General features: G+C 42.6%; 2 protein-coding genes and 1 long non-coding RNA gene across 3 annotated transcripts; 1 reads left to right on the top strand and 2 right to left on the bottom strand.

Moving 5' to 3' along the window:
* Positions 1-1,313: 1,313 nt before the first annotated feature.
* LOC147039580 (uncharacterized) lies at positions 1,314-7,201 on the bottom strand. The gene is made up of 4 exons (XR_015063505.1): positions 7,080-7,201; positions 3,488-4,478; positions 3,040-3,413; positions 1,314-2,965 (listed from the first exon to the last, which is right to left on the bottom strand). It is a non-coding gene; the product is annotated as an uncharacterized LOC147039580 (long non-coding RNA).
* A 2,096-nt stretch (positions 7,202-9,297) lies between these two features.
* Positions 9,298-18,009, bottom strand: vstm4b (V-set and transmembrane domain containing 4b). The gene is made up of 11 exons (XM_085904838.1): positions 16,888-18,009; positions 16,230-16,292; positions 16,047-16,149; positions 15,743-15,962; positions 14,074-14,481; positions 11,050-11,103; positions 10,839-10,946; positions 10,719-10,752; positions 10,435-10,559; positions 9,981-10,045; positions 9,298-9,692 (listed from the first exon to the last, which is right to left on the bottom strand). The coding sequence occupies exons 5-11, from the start codon at positions 14,288-14,290 to the stop codon at positions 9,567-9,569; spliced, it is 729 nt and encodes a 242-aa protein (XP_085760964.1). The 5' UTR covers positions 14,291-14,481; positions 15,743-15,962; positions 16,047-16,149; positions 16,230-16,292; positions 16,888-18,009; the 3' UTR covers positions 9,298-9,566.
* On the top strand, positions 11,430-13,518 carry LOC147039579 (uncharacterized). The gene is made up of 3 exons (XM_085904837.1): positions 11,430-11,605; positions 11,924-11,968; positions 12,051-13,518. Exons 2-3 carry the CDS (start codon positions 11,929-11,931, stop codon positions 12,761-12,763), a joined length of 753 nt encoding a protein of 250 aa, XP_085760963.1. The 5' UTR covers positions 11,430-11,605; positions 11,924-11,928; the 3' UTR covers positions 12,764-13,518.
* Positions 18,010-19,366: the final 1,357 nt, after the last annotated feature.

The raw sequence follows: 19,366 nt of genomic DNA, 5'->3' as shown, positions 1-19,366 counted from the left end.
AAAGATAATTACAAAAAAAAGTTGCTTAAATTCTAAAAAGTTAATTGTTTTATTATTAATTCTTGTTGAGACAATGCAATGCAATGTGGTTAATGCTGCTGGTTTATTCATTTTTAATTACACTAGGGTAGGGGGCGGGGCTTCGCCCCGCCCCCTACCCTATTCAAATTACATCAGGGTAGGGGGCGGGGCTTCGCTTCGCCCCGCCCCCTGCCTTATTCTAATTCCACTAGGGCGTGGCCTGTAGCTCCACCCCCCAGGGGGCGTGGCCCCATCAGTTCGGGCCGCCCACTAGGGGGCGGGGCCACCTTATTCGTTTACACATAAATACTTGCATATGCAAATTTTGATTGCATATGCGTACACTTATACATGGACAGATTCCAAGTATAAAAGGCCATTCAGATTTGTGCTCACCCTGGGATCGAACCAGGTTTCTGCTGAGCGAGAGCCCGTGTGGTGAACCGGTCGAGCATTTCGACCTGGCAGCTCTCGGCCGTCTGCACTCTTTTGTACTTACCCAACGCGCGCGGAGCGCAATAACAGAAGGAGTAAGAATGACTCGAAGTGAAAGCGGGATGACCGCCGAGCTGGCCACGATTGGCGAATGGCTCCGTCGCTGCGCTTGAACACCTGAGGACCAGGGTTCGAGTCCCCATCCCTGCGAAATGTAATGAATTGTACTAACCATGCCCTGTACTAACCATGCCCTGCACTAACCATGCACTGTACTAACCCTAATGAATCCTCTCTCCCAGCAGCATTAACCACATTGCATTGCATTCTCTCAACAAGAATTAATAATAAAGCAATTAACTTTTTAGAATTTAAGCAAGTTTTTTTTGTAATTATCTTTTTTGCTACTAGTCTAGGCTGTTCTAAAAGACCAGCTCGTATGCTTAATACATATTAAATGAGGTAAAAGAAAAAAAAATCCCGTCATTTACTTCATAAGGCGTACATACCGGCACGAAAGGTTGCAGTGCTGAGGGACATGTAGAGCCAGTGATGACCGTGACGTACAAGCGCTGATGGCCGAGTGGTTGGACGCAATGACTGCGCAACCCGAGGTCCCGAGTTCGAGTACAGCGGTGCTCAACTTGGAAAACCTAACAAAACTGTCGACAAAAAGAACGAACTGCATACAATTAACATATACAGTTTTGGCATGTACTTTAGAATTAATGCAACTTATTACTTTGCATTTTTTGCAAACAAGCACATTGAAGAGACAGCAGTTTTTATGTTGTACGTTTGTTAGGTTGCCACGAAAGATGGTCCGCATTGGCCCAGCTGTCGATTTAGGCCACCTATCAATTTTAATAGTACAGTTTAAAGTGAAATATTTGCACATCGTCAAATGGAGCGCCAGACAGGTTAGGGCAAACTTGCCGCCACTAGATGGCAGCACTTGGAATTCATCTAAAACAGGCGTGTCACTCATTTTTGTCACGGGCCGCATCTACGTCATACTTCCCCTTGGAGGGCCATTATGATTGTCTACAAAACAATGTGATGAACTGGTTTTGAAAATCAGATTAGTAAAAACTGTTCAAATATTTTAAAAAGACGAATTGCAATAAGTTTTCTTAAATGTGAAGACAATTTGTAGTTTTAGTAATGACAATGCAAAATCTGTCTTGGCAGGCCACATAAAATATGACAAGCCACATACAGTCCCCCCAGGCTTTGAGTTTGACACTTATGATCTAAACTGTCTGAAAAGGTCAATTTAATAAAGACGCAGTCATTAAAAGTACCCCTCTGCCTCACTTGCGTGCCACCTGAACAGGTTCCAGTGTGGCCTTTACTCACATTTTTGCAGGCTTAACTCTGAACTGGCTTGTCTCACACAGTACTAGTAGTCAGCGGTGTTAAGTAACATGCGACCATAACAAGTGCTTTGAATTGAAGGCCATTGTTCTGGAAGTTGTAATGTTCATAAATTCAAACTACTTTAGCATCACTCAACTGTACAGCAACAGGCCTTTGTAGTCAGACAGCAACCGAAGACATCAAGATCTGTAACAAATCATGCAATACAGTCCATATTTAAGAGATACAGTATCAACTGAACCACATGGTGAATGACTACTGACGCAAAACACACCAAAGTTGTCTTTATTTACAAGAGCACCCAGAGGAACAAAACACACCAAAGAGAACTTTCAGAACCACACCCACATGATGCATGACTATTCAACAGCAAGGGGGGGGGGGGGGGGGGGGACTTGATAGAAATAAAGGCTTTTACTCATACAAAAAATTGCACTAATACTGAGCAAGATTCTGACTTCAGTGGTCATTTAACAGCAGGGTTGCAAAGAGGGTTCGGCTAAGATGAAGTTTGTTGGTCGCAACTCACTGGTTTTACATTTCCCAATGGCATCCATGTGTGTCAGGCCACTTTGCTTTAATCAACAATTTAGAGTGCATAAGGCTTTTCTTTGTGGATTTAAAAAAAAAAAAAAAGGCCTGACACTGAATACTTAACATTACATATTTGGACACATTGGTTTAGACTTATTTCACAATTGCCTTATACACAATGTTTTCATTTTGTATGTTGGCATTTAACTCAAGATTTCCACGGATAGACTTTACATGCCAGTGTTTAAAATGGACCACTTTGAGTCAGTTCACAATTTAATTCAGATACTAAGGCACACGATTACAATACAAACTTTACAGTTCATTCCAAGTATTAAAAACACTTTCAAACAATATTGCACAATATCACAGCGCTGAGAAGAAAGAACAGCCCCATGCAGACAGTGTGCACACCCAGTGAAAAAGTGGACAGAGTGAAAGAAAGCGCAAAATGGAAAAACAAAGTCATACTCTCCCTAAATGCTGGCTGGGCACACCAAATCTGCACCCGCCCCGTGCAGGCCTCTCATCACGGCCAAAGATCCGCCTAAGGTCCGGGTCCACTGCAGGCCGGTGTTTAACGTTTGGACTCATCCTTGCACAACAGCAAAAAGAAAGACTCCACTCAGTCTCATGCAGTTCACTTCTGTCGACGTACTCATTACCTACCCCCTTGGTCTCACCGTCCAGTCCAGTCCCTCTCGGTGCAGGCACTCATCTGGCAACCCTGAAAGGCAGACATTGTGGTGGTTTGGCAAGAGATAAAACCCACTACCACCCCCCACGTTCCACCCTGGATGCACCAGGCCATGCAGGTACTGCCGGGCGCGTCAGAGAAAGAGAGCGAGACAGAGAGAGGGGGGGGGTCCACTTTGCCAATTCGTATCTAGAGGGTCACGCTAGTCCCCCTACTCAACCTGCCAAACTGAGTCAAGGTCAGGGGGTGCTAAATAGCACCATATTGGGCCACGAGTGAGCGGCAGATGGTACTCATCTTCATTTGAGGAACTGCTCCGGTCCCCCCGACGCCATGTGAGCGAGCCCTACGACAGACAAAGGAAATGAGATTAAAAAAGAAGTGTGTACACTATCCTTGTACATTTGATTGGAGTGTCACCTCTGGCCAGTCATGCATCAGGCTCCTCCATCACATGGCGACTGCTTTTCTTGGGATGATTTCTTCCTTTGCTTGCTAATCCAAGGTCTTGTGGTCTATAGTTCTCTTCCACCTCGCAAGACAAAAGCAGAAAAGTCTGGCTGCGCAGTCACTTGCGCGTTTGCACTCAATCAAGGCTGCACAACATATTGGAAAATCTGTGATATGGCAGTATTGGGCCAGAGTATTGCATTGAGCAAAGTCATGCAAAAATTGGGGATTGAAATGAATGATTTGATCTGAATGAGATCATTAAGATGTTAACTTTAACTTGCCATCTTCTAAAATACTAGTTAGGCAAGAAAACAGAGCTTGTTTCATTTGCCACATTTAAACATTTCTTTTGTTTCTTAAAATACATGTCTACCAGACCACCAACAACAGTTTTCCAATACACGTGCAGCCCCACACACGTCACCGTTTGTGTCCAAACGGCAGCCTAGGGGCTATTTGCCACAAAAAAAACATTGGACACGGGCCACTAGGCGAGCACCAAAATACAACAACGGCATCATCAAATATTAAGATATGCTGTTTCAAATCATCTGTTCAAATTTTTACTCTCAGACGAAGACATACAGTATTTTATCCTCCTTTTTCCTGTGTCTAGGTCAGGTGTATCAAAACACCACATGAATGACCTTCAAAATGAACATACAACACCGTTTTGTAGCAGAAGCACAAAATGTTTAGAGCAAAATGTCCTGATTGATTCGAGTGTTAAATGAATTGGTGTCAAATTTGTTTCAGTATGCGGCCCTCAAACAGACGTTTGGACACCACTGGTGAATTAAAAGAAAAAAAAAAATCAATTTCACGCGTTGGAGCTGCGCAGGACGACGCCTCCAGGGAAGCGGGTCTCCCTCAGAACCCGGCCGGCTGCAGGATACTTCAGAGCGACGCCACAGCGCTCAGTCCACTTCTGATCAGATGGTCACGTCCCGGTCGCCATCTGCAGAAACGCAAACAATGTCAGAAACTCAAAGCGGCTAGCCACTTTTGGTTATTGTCGCCGGGTCGGACATCCTCCCCCTTCTGCATTCAGCCTGCAAAAGGCAGAACATACAATGAGTTGTGCGCTGCTCGCGTCATTATGTCTTTAACACCGTCGACTGGTGGTTCCTCGTGGACCGGCTCGCTCCAACACAACCCTACACCTGGGGGGGGGGGGGGGGGGGGGAACAAAGAACGCAAGTACGACAGTGGTAGGTTAGGGTTAGATTAAGTACAACAGTGATAGGTTTAGAAAAGGACAAAATGTTACAAGTCATACTGCAAAATTGGGCATTCGGGACCGGCTCCCCCCCAACGCAACCCTACACCTAGGGGCGAACAAAGGACACGAGTACGACAGCGGTAGGTTAGGGTTAGATTAAGTATGACAGTGGTAGGTTAAAGAGACAAAAATGTTACCAGCTCGCTCCAACAGCGCCCTACATCGAGGGGAGAACAAAGAACGCAAATACGACAGCACTAGATTAGGGTTAGATTAAGTACAACAGTGGTAGGTTAGAAAAAGACCCAAAATGCTACCGGCTCGCTCCAACGCCGCCCTACATTGAGGGGAGAACAATGAACGCAAGTCAGACAGCAGTAGGTTGGGGTTAGATCAAGTATGACAGCGGTAGGTTAGAAAGTCAAAATGCTACCGGCTCGCTCCAACGCCGCCCTACACCTAGGGAAGAACAAAGCACGCAAGTACGACAGTGGTAGGTTAGAAAAAGACAAAATGTTACAAGTCCTATTGCAAAATTGGACATTCAGGGCCGGCTCGCTCCAACGCCGCCCTACACTGAGGGGAGAACAAACGCAAGTACAACAGTAGTAGGTTTGGGTTAGATTAAGTACAACAGCAGTAGGTTAGAAAAAGACAAACTGTTACAAGTCTTATTGCAAAATTGGACATTCATTTGGGACCGGCTCGCTCCAACGCCGCCCTACACCGAGGGGAGAACAAAACGCAAGTACGACAGTGGCAGGTTAGAAAGACAATGTTACAAGTCATATTGCAAAATTAAACATTCGAGACTGGCTCGCTCCAACGCCGCCCTACACCTAGGGGAGAACAAAGAACGCAAGTACGACAGTAGTAGGTTAGGGTTAGATTAAGTACAACAGTAATAGGGTTAGAAAAAGACAAAATGTTACAAGTCATATTGCAAAATTGGACATTCAGGACCGGCTTGCTCCAACGGCGCCCTACACCAAGAGAACAAAGAACGCAAGTATGACAGTAATAAGGTTAGGGTTAGATTATGTATGACAGTAGTAGGTTAGAAAAAGACAAAATGTTACAAGTCATATTGCAAAATTGGACATTCGGGACCGGCTTGCTCCAACGGCGCCCTACACCAAGAGAACAAACACAAATATGACAGTAATAAGGTTAGGGTTAGATTATGTATGACAGTGGTAGGTTAGAAAAAGACAAAATGTTACAAGTCATATTGCAAAATTGGACATTCGGTACCGGCTTGCTCCAACGGCGCCCTACACCAAGAGAACCAAGAACGCAAGTATGACAGTAATAAGGTTAGGGTTAGATTATGTATGACAGTGGTAGGTTAGAAAAAGACAAAATGTTAATTGGTCTTATTGCAGAATTGGAAATTCAGGACTGTCTCACTCCATCCGCCCTACACAGAGAGGAGAACAAAGGACGCAAATATGACAGTGGTAGGTTAGAAAAAGTCATATTGCAAATTGGACATTCGGCTCCACGTCAAAGTTTTGTTTGTGTCCATCCACGTGATAGCATCCTCCCCCAAATGCAGCATCAATGGCAATCCTCGCACGAAACAATGCTGCTCTGGATCCAGACAAGCCACAACCTCAACCACAACTACAGCGTACCTCTGAAGCAAGTCCAACCATCAGACCCCCAAACACTGGCCACTCCTCCACCCTGTCAGTCGTGCACCCATAACCAAAGCGCGTCAGAGCTCCACACTGCCCCCACACGTCAACTTTTACATGCTGCACCCATAACCAAAGCACGTGCAAGAGCTCCACACTGCCCCCTTCTGGTCACATGATCCCCTCACGTCAACTTTGGCGTGCTGCACCCATAACCAAAGCACGTTCCAGAGCTCCACACTGCCCCCTCCTGGTCACATGACCAGTACTAAAGGTGGACAATGTTTGGAGCCGAAAATGTTTGGTTTTGATAAAAATTTACATCAATCTGTTTGGCGAAAAGCACATTCAAATGTTTGCATGAAAACGTGGAATAAAACCACTCAAATGTTAAACAGAACCAAAAAACGCGGAGAATTTGTCAAACAAACATTTGCATTTAAGCCCCAGTAAAAAACCACCACGTGGCGAAAAAAAAAAAAAAAAAAAAAGCTGGCCAGCATTTAAAAAGAACCCCAGAACATTCGAAATAATGGCACAAAAACCAAAGAGCCCACCGTGCTACCTGCAGCAATTCAAAGTGAACTGTGACGTTACTGTGCTTTGCTCAAACTCTGTATGAAAATCTTGCAACAAGTAAAAAGGCATCGTGACAAACGGCAGTAAACGACAAACATTCGTTCGTGTGAAGACCTACCTGAGAAGTGGACACGCGGGAGGACGCCATTTTCCCTCAACTTTATTTATTATCTCATTTCGTGCACACCTGTCTTCAATTTACCTAAGAGCCTGACGTCACGTCCGCCAATCTGTGGCAACCTTCTTCTCCTGCTTGTCCAACGGCGCTATGCACACGAGCGCCACCAGGTGACCTGTTATGGTAGCTGCTTCGGTTAAACCTGGAAATTAAAGTCAATGGGCAACCTTGGGATTCCCGGAGGTTGTCACCGACAGACAGTGACGCCATCTTACCACTAGGTGGCAATCTTTTTCCACTAACTTCCTTGTCGTGCGCTCTTGACGGATAAAGGTTACAATTTAATACGTGCTGAAGGCATTAAGTTCAACCAAAAATTCTGAAGATGCCTTTATACAAAAGAAAAAAAAAAAACATCTTCCCCCAGAATTTATTTCAATGAATTCCTTACAGCCATGATTTAAAATTTAAACATTAGATTTACGGGTAGTTTTGTAAAAATGGTAGTCTGCCTAAAATTTTACAATTATTTTCTTGTATTCTTTTTAATGTAAGTATATATTTTAAATGAATGACTCGTTTTATTGACCAATCAACCAATCCATTCTTTGATTTTTACTGTACAGTATTTTTATCAGCACTCATGTTATTTTGTCTGTACCTTCCTTATTTCAATTTCAATAAATTGATTAAATGTATACACTTTAAATATATTCATTCACATCATATATATATATATATCACAGCAATTAGTCGTAGCTCCCGCATTTGCACACACAGAGAAAACGAAATGAGGCACTCAGGATCAACATACGACCGTCTCCAGAAATGGTCACAAGGCCTTTGTAACTCAGCACACTATTGTTTATGCCTTTTGAGTTCAAACAAACAACTCAAGTGGGCAAGAAGAATTATAGCCTGCCAAACATATTTAGGAAAACCGGCACCATGGACACAGCCCTTCATGTATTTGTCTAAGCTTTCAAATAGTTGTGGCTTTCCCGGCTTCAAACTATATGCCTCGGCCAAAAAAGCAAAAACTGGGCCAGTATTCATAAAATCCGTCATCTATAAGACCATTTGTTACTTTGGCTCGAAATGTAATTGTGCATATATGATGTCATTGATATTACAGACTTGATGTGAGCCAATCGGTTTCTCTTTAGTCTTCTTGGCCTTGAGATCCATAGAAAAGCAGACAAATCAAGCAAGCAGACAGATCTTATATCTCATTCCTCCATCTTGTGATTTCACTCTACGCTTTCATTATGCTGCTTTCTGTCTGCTCAAGCTGTGCATTTGTGCCACCGCACAGGAGATATGAGGTTTGAGCAGATGAGGACATGAGACATAATTGGTTGTTGAGACATGCAGTGGTTTTGTCTAACAATAGGTTTTGTTTTCCTCTTTAGAACCGGTGACATCACTAGCAAAGGGATGTCTGTGAAGTCCGTTATTTTGTCCTCACATGTGGAGAATGGCTTTGTCAGACAATCAGTTCCTCACTGTTTAAAATAAATGTCGGACTTGGCATTGCATCACGCTCACGTGAGCGTCAGCTTTTTTTCAGTTTTTTCAAAGAAACTTACATTCATGTTCAGTATAACGTGTTCCATATCATTGCGTTGGACATGCAGAATTTCCAAATGTGTCTTTTTATGCATTTCCTGGCCACAGCCAAGTTGGACTGCATTGAAACACAGCACCGTTTTTTTAACCAACTTGCAGTGGGTTATTTGAGATTTGCCACACATGGGACTCATTTTCCTGTCAGGGGTGGGCTGGGGTGGGGGGGTTGCTATTAAATTATAGCATAAGAAAAAGAGGGTGCTCCAAGTATTGACAATAGGGGAGGGAAATACGATGAATTGAAGTTATAGTCTGATCAGGGTTGTGTCCTTTCGACGTACCAGAATGTTTTTACAATGCAAAGCGAGGAAAAGGTCGAGTCGTCGCCACCGCGTAGCTCCAGGCTTGTTTTGCTGCGTTTGTGCATGTCGCAGCTAAAGTGGCTGTTAAAACACAAGATGAAAGCAGCTGACAAAGTTGACAGTGTGAGGTTTGCAGTCTAAGGGCTAATCGCTAGTTTCATATCAAGTGTCTTGAGTTGTGGCGAGCGTAAATTGCAGCGTGACACCGAGAAACAGACGCTGCACAGATGTTGCGTGGCGAGATAAGGCTGGGCACACTGGAAACAAATCACATGAATTACATTAGGTCACATTCACGTTTGTGTTTATTGTGTCTGTCTCCACAGTTTTTTTTTTTTTTTTTTGTCAATGAGAAACCACTTGATGTAAGAGTGTGGCGCAATAGTTTCATGAAGATGCAATCATCACTAATGGCAAATGATGCATTTTGGCAGTTCCACTGTTTGTCTGCCAAATTGCCCCTCATTGAAAAGTGGAATCAAAGACAGCATCAAAACACAGACTATAAATAAAGTATTTACAAAAAGGTAAAATGAGTCGAGAATTTTGTCTCCTTTCATAGCTGCTGCTCCCCAAAAAGTATCTGAGCGTACACCGTGCCATTTCGAGACGCCTTGGCTTCCGGGATTGGCTTGACCAGATCCAACTCTGCGTAGGTTAGATTCTCCTCCACTATCTTTGGCTGAAGAAGGAGGGAAGCATGCAAAATCAATGGCACAGAAAAATGACATAACTGCATTATTTATAAGTGATTGCAATGGAAGAAAGCAAGGTCAATAAAATAATCATCTTTATATTTGGCCTATTTGGTATCAGTCATAAAATCACAAGGTTTCCATTCAGCACAATGGCAACGAAAAAACAAATGGAAGTGATTACCGGGTGGTTTTCCCATCATTTGGCATCAAAAAAAAAAAAAAAAAAAGATGCAGATCAGCAGAACATTGTTGAAAATGTGATTTGTACTCACCAGAACTACTTTCCTTGGTTGTGGTTTTAAAAGTTTAGGTTTCCTTGCTTTGTCTGCAATGGGAACTGGAGGGGTGAAATAAAGGTTGGTGTTTTGTTTTCTTCCCTTGGGCAAATATGCGTTTAAATGAGCGACAGCGTCAAACAACAATAAGCTGCGGTTCAGGAAAAAAAAGCAACAATCAGCATTTTCGGCTCTGAATAACACAGCCGCAAACCTTCAAGTCACGTGCCATCATTTTTCATATCTGAGTTGTCTTTCAATGTTCTGAATGTAGGAAAAGAGCAAAACAGAGATAGATGCATTCCGCCGACTAATTACCAAGTAGAACCAAGATGTGGTTTGCTTGGATTGAAAATGTTATCTTAAAGCGCCATATCTCAAATTTGCTAACTAAAGCAAAATACACAAAAAATATTTTTTATACTCATATTAGCATTTGAAAATGTGATACCTTTTGCTGGAATCTCTGGTGGTATTTCCTTTTGGTAATCTTTGCTCCTTTTCTTTCTGTATCTTCTCTCCTTCTTGGTCAAGGCAGGAGACATATTGACCACACCGGTAACGGTTTCTCCTGAGCTGTAGTTAAAAAAATATATATTTAAAAAATGGAGAACTAGCATAATCCAGGACATCAGTAGCAAATAGATGACTTTTTTTAATAGATTTTTTTAATAGATTTTAATAGATTTTTTTGGGCTGGTTATTTCACAAGACCACATTTTGGGCAATTCTTACCTATTCCTAGAGCTTCGGACCAAGTGGTAATTATCTACAAGGAAATAGCAAATAAAAAAGAAATGTGATTTGCAAACTAATGCAAATGTTGAGGTCATAGTAATGTCTCTGTCTACTGACCTTTTAACCGCCGTTTCCTCTGTATACACTGGCAAGTTACCGTCACGGTGAACATGCACATGCACAGCAGGCCCACGCAGCAAATGAGCACAGCACAAAGGTAAACATCTGAAAAAAAAAAAAGGAAGTTGTGTTTTATTTGAGGAAGAAGTATATTTCCTTTTGGTTGGACTATTTTTGACGCACACACTCATACTTTACAATAACTTACCTTCAAACAAAGTCCACAAGCTGTCTTTGGCCTCGGTGGCCGGAAACACATGTACTACACGGAAGGGGGGGAAAAAAAACAACACAGTGAGAAAAGAAAGCCTATAGTCATCATTTTGGCTTCCTTGCTGCCAGACTAAATTTACTGCTACATTTAGCAAGTCGTAGCACTTGTGGGTTCATATTAATATGACATTAGTGTAACAAAGAAAGGTGCTCGCGAGGTGTTATAAATTGTGTCGAGGCCACCATGACGGTTGTTTCCGATGACATCACTTTCATCACAATGATATGATCATACGAGATGATCTCATGAAAGTGTTACAAACAAATAGCGCGTGATGCCATAGAGTTGCGGTTAAGCAGATGCTGCACAACTGTTGTGGAGCAGCATATGTAAGTCACAATGCCACAACTTTGATCTTAAAACTGGCCACATTTCTATGAAACCATCATGATAAGGCCTCAAGTAGCGCAGGAGCTGCATGACAAATACACATTTTACCAACGGCTGCTTTATAAACAGGCATTTTATAGACCGGTTCCTTGAAGTCAAGGTAAGCAGCTATTCATTTAGTATTCGAACATAGGTGTCGTTAAGTAGCGGCCATTGGGTGAGGTTTTGAAACACGTGTAATGCTGGATTGGAATGTGATGTCAGTGTTTGATGTCATTACATGCATGGCTTTGGTGCGGGGTCCAGTTGTGAAACCTATTCAATGTGTTTTGAGTACCACACTGCAATTTATGGATTTTGTATAACAGTGTTATCTGGTGGAGTAAAAAAAAAAAAAGCAAAAAAAAATACAACTGGTTCATGAAGCAAATCTGAAGCTTCGTTTGCCCACTACAGCTAATTTGTTGGTTGTTTTCAGACAAAATGGAAGTACAAGGTGACGGACAACACAACGGTCCAATTCGTAAGTATTTATCTGCTGAGCAATAACTTTTAAGTAAAGTAAATTAAGTAAATTAGCATATTGTGTTTCACCAATCTTATAGGCCGCCGTTTCCGACGAAGATTAGGACGAGGAGCGCCAAACATGGGTGCCCTCAGAGTCAATATTTGTGTCTCCAACGAGGAGATCACCATTTCCTTTCGGGTGGCTCCAAGACCAGGCGGAGACGCCGACCACGAAAACAACGTCAACGATGCCGAAGTAGATGAAAGTGACGGGAATAGTGAAGACATTGATGCTAATCCTAGTAGTGAAGACAATGATGGCAATCTTGAAAACAATGATGCTAATCTTGAAGAAAGTGAGGAGAGCGACCATAACCCCACGAGTGACATTGAAAACAACGGCAGTGATGCCAATATTGACGAAAATGAGGACAATAACGAAGATAACGATGACAATGTTGAAGACAACGATGGCAATACGGAACACAATGACAGTGACGCCAGCGTCGAACACCACGACGCCAACCTGGAAGACGATAACAACGAGGCCAACGAAGACGATATCAACGTTGACAACCAACCCGATAACGATAACAGCGAGGCATCGACGGAAGACAGTGGCAGCGATGCGACCAGCCTACAAAGTGAAGACCGCACCAATGAAAATCCAGAATTCAACATTTCAATGGGCATCATGCCGTTTCCACATGGGAATATCGCACAGAACATTTTTGTCGAATTCCACGGAACGTGCACAGACGGCTTTGTGAGTGACAATGAAAACACTGACACTGACACTTCCGTGGAATAAAACAAGCAAAGACCACATTGAAGACAACACTTGTTCGGTTCTTAGGGACTTGGCTCTAGGACTAAACTGCTTCAATGGCCATTTTATGCCCTGTATTTTAAAGGCGACATTAGACCAGAATGAATGAGTCAACCATCGGAAGAACAGAGTTTCATTTAAGACAGTCGAGGCTCTTTTGAGAAGGGCAACAACAAAGCTAACATTTGTACACTGATGAATTGATGAGTCTATGCATTTATCATCCACTGAACACAGCTATCAATCAACCAACTCCGTCTTTATTATTGTTAGTGTGACCAGTTTTTTTTTTTTTTTGGGTGAGACACCAACTGAGGAAACACCTGGGCATCTGATGTCATCGGGCCACAGGGACTCCATGAGTTCCGGGAATTAAATACGACATGACAAAAAAACCCCCCCAAAATAACAGTACCATATGATAATTCCGAGTGGGTTTCCCTTCCTGTGACATTTTTGTCCCATTTCTGTCTGCACTCTCGTGTCCTACATTGGGAGGAAACTCTCGGATGTGGCCAATGTCAACAGCTCGCGTTCAGGTCTGCGTGTAGGCCAGACTTGGCCTGAGACACGGTCACTCCGTTCCGAAAGTCACGGCCCATAGGATCGCATGTCCATGGAAAAATGTGATGACGGAGAAATATTGTGTGTTATTGCAGGCAGAAAGTACCAAAGTTGAAAATGATATTTTAGTCCTTGATTGAATTTTTTCATTTGAATAAAAGTGAAAAGGCTTCTGTGGCACATGTGTCATCCGTTCCGCTCTGTGAGTCAGTCAAAAGCGCCACTAAAACCTCACACTGCCTTTGGGTCATACTTCAAATTGATCTCCTGTCAACTTACTGCCGCGAAGGATCATCCTTCTATATTCAGCCTGGATTGCAACCAGTAAAATGCATTTTACCTGCTGGGAAATATATTTGTTACGTTTGAATGATTCCCAGATGCTTCGCATGGCAACGTGGCCAATGTCATCTTTATCGCTTTTTTTTACTAATGGAGTCAGATTCAACACCGTGCAGAAAAGCCTCATCGTAAAAACCTCAAACGGCGTCGACGCATCTGGGAGCTCTTTAGCAACATCTGCAGCTCCATAGAAAATGGCTGTGGAGTAAAAAATGTGGTTTAGCAAAACAACATTTGACAATGCTTCTGTTGCGGTGACTGAAATAGCTGTCGAAGTCGCCGCCCCCCCGACATGATGAATGCAGTGAGCTCATCCAGCAATAAACGACCACAGCTTCTTAAGAAAATGAAAGTTGGGTGAAGGAAAACTTCTCAAAGCTTCTCACCTCTGAGTTCAGTTGTCGCCGTGGAGTTGCACGAGGCCTTCCAGCGATCCTGCTGCTTTTTGAATTCCTGAACCCGACATATGTAGAGACCTCGATCCCTCTCGGACACGTTCAAGATCAGCAAGTCAAAGATCTTGCCCTGCTTCACCACCGTCAGCTTCATCTTGGGCCACGAGAAGCTCTTGGTGTAGTTTCCATAAAAACGGGCCTTTCTCATGTTGACCCGAGCGATGAGGAGTTCGTCTTCCGGACTGTCGTAGCCCGCCGGCAGAAAGGTCCATTTCACCACGGGCAAGGCGGTATTGCGACGTCGCTGGGACACGACGCACGAGAGTGTGACGTTTTGGCCCTCCTGGACCACCGTGAAGGGGGACGGCGTGATGGTAACGTTGATGGCGGAACATAAATCTATCAAAAGAAAAATAATAATTTTATGACAAACTTTTGATTTGATCTCTTAAGTGCAATGGCGGCAAATTTGTTTGGAATGGCCGCAAGATGGCGGCAAAGTGGAAATGAAGCTCCTCAACTCACTTGAAATTTTCATTCTTTCATCTAAACTATGACATTCATTGCAAGTTTTGACGTCAAATGGTTTAGAAGTCAAAGTGCATGATTAGCTTAACAGGCAGTCACTTTCCTATCTACAGACAGAAATGTTGGAAATGTTCCGACCGGTGCACCATCAAAACAACTTTAATAAAACTGCCGTCGCTTCTATGGCATCTCTTCTGCAAAGGCAAACATTTGTGCATTGTTCTTACCTCCAAACAGAGCTTGAATCAGGAGAGCAAAGACCACAGAGCAGACCATTTTCCACGACTGCAGCCTCCATTAACTTTAAAGTTGAATGGTTCGGAGGAAAAGGAGCCCAAAGTTTCCTCCGCCTCCTTTTCCTCGTCCCCCCCCCCCCCCCCCCCCTTTCCCATCCAACAGAGAAGTGTAATACGAAACACTCTGAACCTCCCCCCGTGCTGCCTCACACACAAATACGCCGACACACACACTATTGAGAGGTGAGCACGCTTGCGTTCTTTGCATCTGGCAAACGCGAGGGAAACGTGAGTTCCTGCGTAGGATGGAGGGCGTGTGGGGTGGAGTTTGACGCCGAGAAAATCACACTTCCAGCTGTGCAGAGCGGTCGGCGTGCCTCTCATTCAAGGCTTTTATTTTGGATAAGGGAGGGGGTGGCAATGGGTGAATCAGTTTGAGATTGTGTGTGGCCCTTGGTTAAGCCACATCTGTGACCCCAAAGGACCACATGAGTAGCCTGTGGAAAGGTCAAAAATAGCTCACAAGTGGTGGGACATTGTGATTTCCTGGGAATGGTGTAGAAATGATCATTTGAAAATTGTTAATTTTGAATAATGATCAATATTTAAAAAAAAAAAAAAGACAAAATGATGATTATGGACTATTTGCACGTTACAATTTATGCAAATGACGGACGCTCTCCCAGAAAGGTTCATAATTGCCTCTTGAGGCCACAAGATGGCAACAAAGCACTACTTTTGTAGACTCAACTCACTTGAACACATTTCTTAGGCCACATGATGTCAAACTTTTGTTTTCAAAATGAAGCTTTTCAACTTGCACATTGAAAACGGCTCATCAAAGTATACATCAATGTTTAATTTTAAACAAAACTGACACAACCATCAATACGTACGTAGCAATCTTCTCAATGTTTTCCATGTGTAATGCTGTCCCCTTGTGGCAGACAACTCTTTTCCTTGTGCAAGTTCCTGCCAAATAATGAGGCTGCAATATGAGTGTCAGTAGAGCAAGGCACACGGCACTATACACTGTTGAGTTGCTGGCTCATTTTTAGTCTCTTTTCAAATGATGCAGCTCCTCCCATCCGAATAAAAGCAGTGTGGTCTTCAGACCTATGGAGAAATATTCACGTTATTTATCTGTGCTTCAGATGCCACTCATGTCGGGGTCACATCATGTTAAAGGTCACGGGTCACCTTTTGTCTCGCATGTGTTTCCTGATGATGCAGTATTTACAAATGATAATAAAAAGAGTCAAAAAAAGGCCAAGGCCCAATCCAATGAAAATGTATTCCATTTCTGAAAGGAGAAACAACCAGTAAACATGCTTACATAGAATAAAAACCCAACCTTGCAATTAAGAGGCTAACATGACTGACCCAGTTTCTCTTTGGCTTCCGCGCCACCTTCGCCACTTCCCATCACCCTTGTCAGCAGTGTCTCTGCAACAAATAGTAATCGGGTCACAAAAGAAGCCGTGCACGCAGACAGGAAGGACATTAAGGTGCCGCTATCAAAATTGAGCACTTTGTTTAATTATGAATGCAAAATTATCAATACTGCGTTTCTCGGGGTGCGGTGGAATGAACGCTCAAAAAAACAACACAGGTCAACAACAGTTCACGTGCTTATTTTAGACTTTGCATGCCATGTGGCTGTTGTTGTAAACAGCCATGCAAGTGTCAGGACCCTGTTTAATCCCCTGCCTGACCTGCCACCTTTTTAGAATAATTGATTTCATATTGTTCAATCAATGGATTGATAAATTGAGTAAGATACGACAAATGAATGAGTCAAAATATTTGGAAATGTAACGCATAATATACAAGAAGAAACGTGAAATATTTGGACAATTTTAAGAGAATAAAAATATATTACAAAAGTGCACAAATTTTACAATCAAAAGTTTGATTTCTTTTCTGCACAGAAATCATATTACTGGAAAAAATACATACGCTGAAATTTGCTTTTGATCAAATCTCATGAATATGAATATTCACTGCAAAAACAATCAAATTGGGATGAAATTAAACTCACCAAAGACGATGATGGTGCTGAACAAAGACTGCATGCCGAAAAAATCTTCTGTGACTGCCCTGATTTCCTCAAGTACTACTTTGAGTGTTGCTGATTACTCGAGTAGATAATATTGCAAGTGTGCAGTCGTCGCGACAGTGAGGCAACAAACAAACAAACAAACAAACAAACAAACAAACAAACAAACAAACAAACAAACAAACAAGCAAACAAACAAACTAAATGAGTAAATAAATAAATTAATTTGTTAAATAAATTCAGACAATGAACAGTAGATATGACATGGGGGCTGATAAATGTAAAAAAAAGCCCATCAATATATCTTACTGAGGTTAAGCACTAAAGAAAATTCATTGTTATGAATAAATTTGATAAATACCTAAATTCAATCCACTTTTTTTCCATCACACCAATGACATTTTTCATTGGGAGTCCAATTCATGCAACAGTCGACCGCGGTGAACCGCACGACTGCCCTCCGTGACTCGTGCCAGTCGACTTTCATATCTTCCACCGTGGGTGTCAAGTCCCGAAGGCCACTTTACCCATCTGCCTCCGGGTCCAAGTTTCCTACTGGCTACTTTATCGCCAGCTGGCTGCCCGCAGGCCGACACATGTGGGTGTCAGTCACGGCGGCATAAACAAAAGGCTGGGAGTGCTGCCTCTTGTTGCATTCTTCACCTACTTTCCTTCCCCGGGCTCGCCTCAACTCGGCCATCATTGGCCACTACATTTGATTTCCATTCGTTCACATGGAGCATTGGGAGGCGGTGTCAATGTGTGTTAATGCAGATTTAATAGGTACTGTGATCCCTTGCCCGATCCAATAAATGATCACAGAATTATCATGAAGTGACTACTTGCTACTGCATTCTCAACACAAAAGTAAGGAAAAATGATTAAAAAATAATCTAAAATATAACCTAATCATTTTTTATTTGAGCAACTGAAATAAAAAAAAAAAAATCTACAGCAATCTGATTTATTGAGACGACTCTGCAAGTCACGTTCAAAGGTGGCATTTGAGCATCTATCAAATGTGTCGAAGGTGCAATTGACAGAGTGGCATGCTCTTACCTCATGAAATCCAACACGACAAAAATAGATGAGCTCATGTATGGAATGGCTTAAAAATGGCACCTTGAGGGAGCACAGCTATGAACCAGAGAGCTGTCGGGTCACGAAGGGCACCGGCAGACTAATCGTTTTTCTTCTTCAGGTCTCCATTTGATCACCATCAGATGAACACAGAATAGCTGTGAAGAAAAAAAGGCAACACTTAATGATGATGGAGGACATACAGAGTCACCGATCGTGTCCAGACTACATAAAAGCCATGTAAGGCCCTCAGTGTGAGTGTGACCTCATCTATTGCCTCAGTGTGAATCACGAAGAGTAACAAGCCCCCCCACATAACAGCTGCGTGTATCCCAAAACCAGACAACAACATCACGGTGTAAACACGGCTATGTAAAGAGAGCATCATGTCGACACACATTGGCTAATCAGCAGTTAAAAAAAAAAAAAGTCATTTTACAGAAAAAATAATGTCTTGTAATATTGACACTATAATATTGACAATATTGACACTAATTGTATCACAGGCCTCAATCCAAACTGCATTATCTTCTGAAAGGTGACTAACAGTAAAGAGGAAGTCCACGCGGTCGTCAACCTCGCTTTCAAAAATAACCAATGACAGTGTCCATTTCATCCCGTTCGGCCAGTCTTAGGCCCTGCTACTCGACACCCCTCGGTTATTTCAATAGGAACGGGCTGGATGCGTCTCTGCTCGCTTTGGCCACACTGACTTGCGCTTCTATTTTGGTAGATTCTTAGCTCGCTATCAGGAGCCTGGCCACGCCGAGAGTATTTGAACATGGAACAGAAGGCCTAATAACTCTGTGAGGGCTGACCGTTTTTTGAACTGGATTTTGCACTGAGGATTTGTACCGTTATTTTCCAGATCGGACTCTTTGATGCAACATGAAAAAGAAAAATGAGGTGAGAGACCACTGGGATGGCGTGTTTGTATTTTAAAGTTGGATAGTGGACATTAGTTGATTTGAAGGTTGGTCTACTTTGGATGTGCCAAAACTAAAAATGCAGATATGTAGAACCAAGTCAAAGACTTTGAAATCATCCTCCAATGTGTACAGTGCAATTAGAGGGACAGTGTCTCATTCCTCGGGTATAAATACTCAAACAGATGCTGGGAAAGTACCGCGGCTGCTTACAGTCTCAGGTTATGGAAGCGCTCATTGGCCAGTAAAAATCTCAAAAAAACATTGAATTTAACGAGAATCAAAGAGAAGTAAATATGGGTTGTCTGAGTTTAATCATGAGCTTTGATTCATATTATAAATGTTACTGCATGTTTAACCAAACGAAAGAAAATTGTATTGAAATGACAAAATGGTCAAATTGATTGATACTGAAGATAATCTGAGAGAATATCTGGCATTCCTGCATAGTAGTA

The sequence above is a fragment of the Syngnathus leptorhynchus genome, chromosome 22 (genome assembly GCF_054491065.1).
Source record: "Syngnathus leptorhynchus isolate UIUO chromosome 22, UIUO_Slep, whole genome shotgun sequence".
NCBI classification, from domain to species: Eukaryota; Metazoa; Chordata; class Actinopteri; order Syngnathiformes; family Syngnathidae; genus Syngnathus; species Syngnathus leptorhynchus.
Note: the sequence above shows the minus strand (reverse complement) of the source record. Positions and strands in the feature narration are given on the sequence as shown.

Excerpts from the sequence above, each read along its gene's own strand:
- LOC147039579 (XM_085904837.1), top strand. The coding sequence starts at position 11,929 with ATGGAAGTACAAGGTGACGGACAACACAACGGTCCAATTC. Across the intron at positions 11,969-12,050 it reads ACAACACAACGGTCCAATTC|GCCGCCGTTTCCGACGAAGA; the intron begins GTAAGTATTTAT and ends CCAATCTTATAG.
- vstm4b (XM_085904838.1), bottom strand. The coding sequence starts at position 14,290 with ATGAGAAAGGCCCGTTTTTATGGAAACTACACCAAGAGCTTCTCGTGG. Across the intron at positions 10,947-11,049 it reads CTTGTGGACTTTGTTTGAAG|ATGTTTACCTTTGTGCTGTG; the intron begins GTAAGTTATTGT and ends TTTTTTTTTCAG. Across the intron at positions 10,046-10,434 it reads ACCAGAGATTCCAGCAAAAG|TTCCCATTGCAGACAAAGCA; the intron begins GTATCACATTTT and ends TCACCCCTCCAG.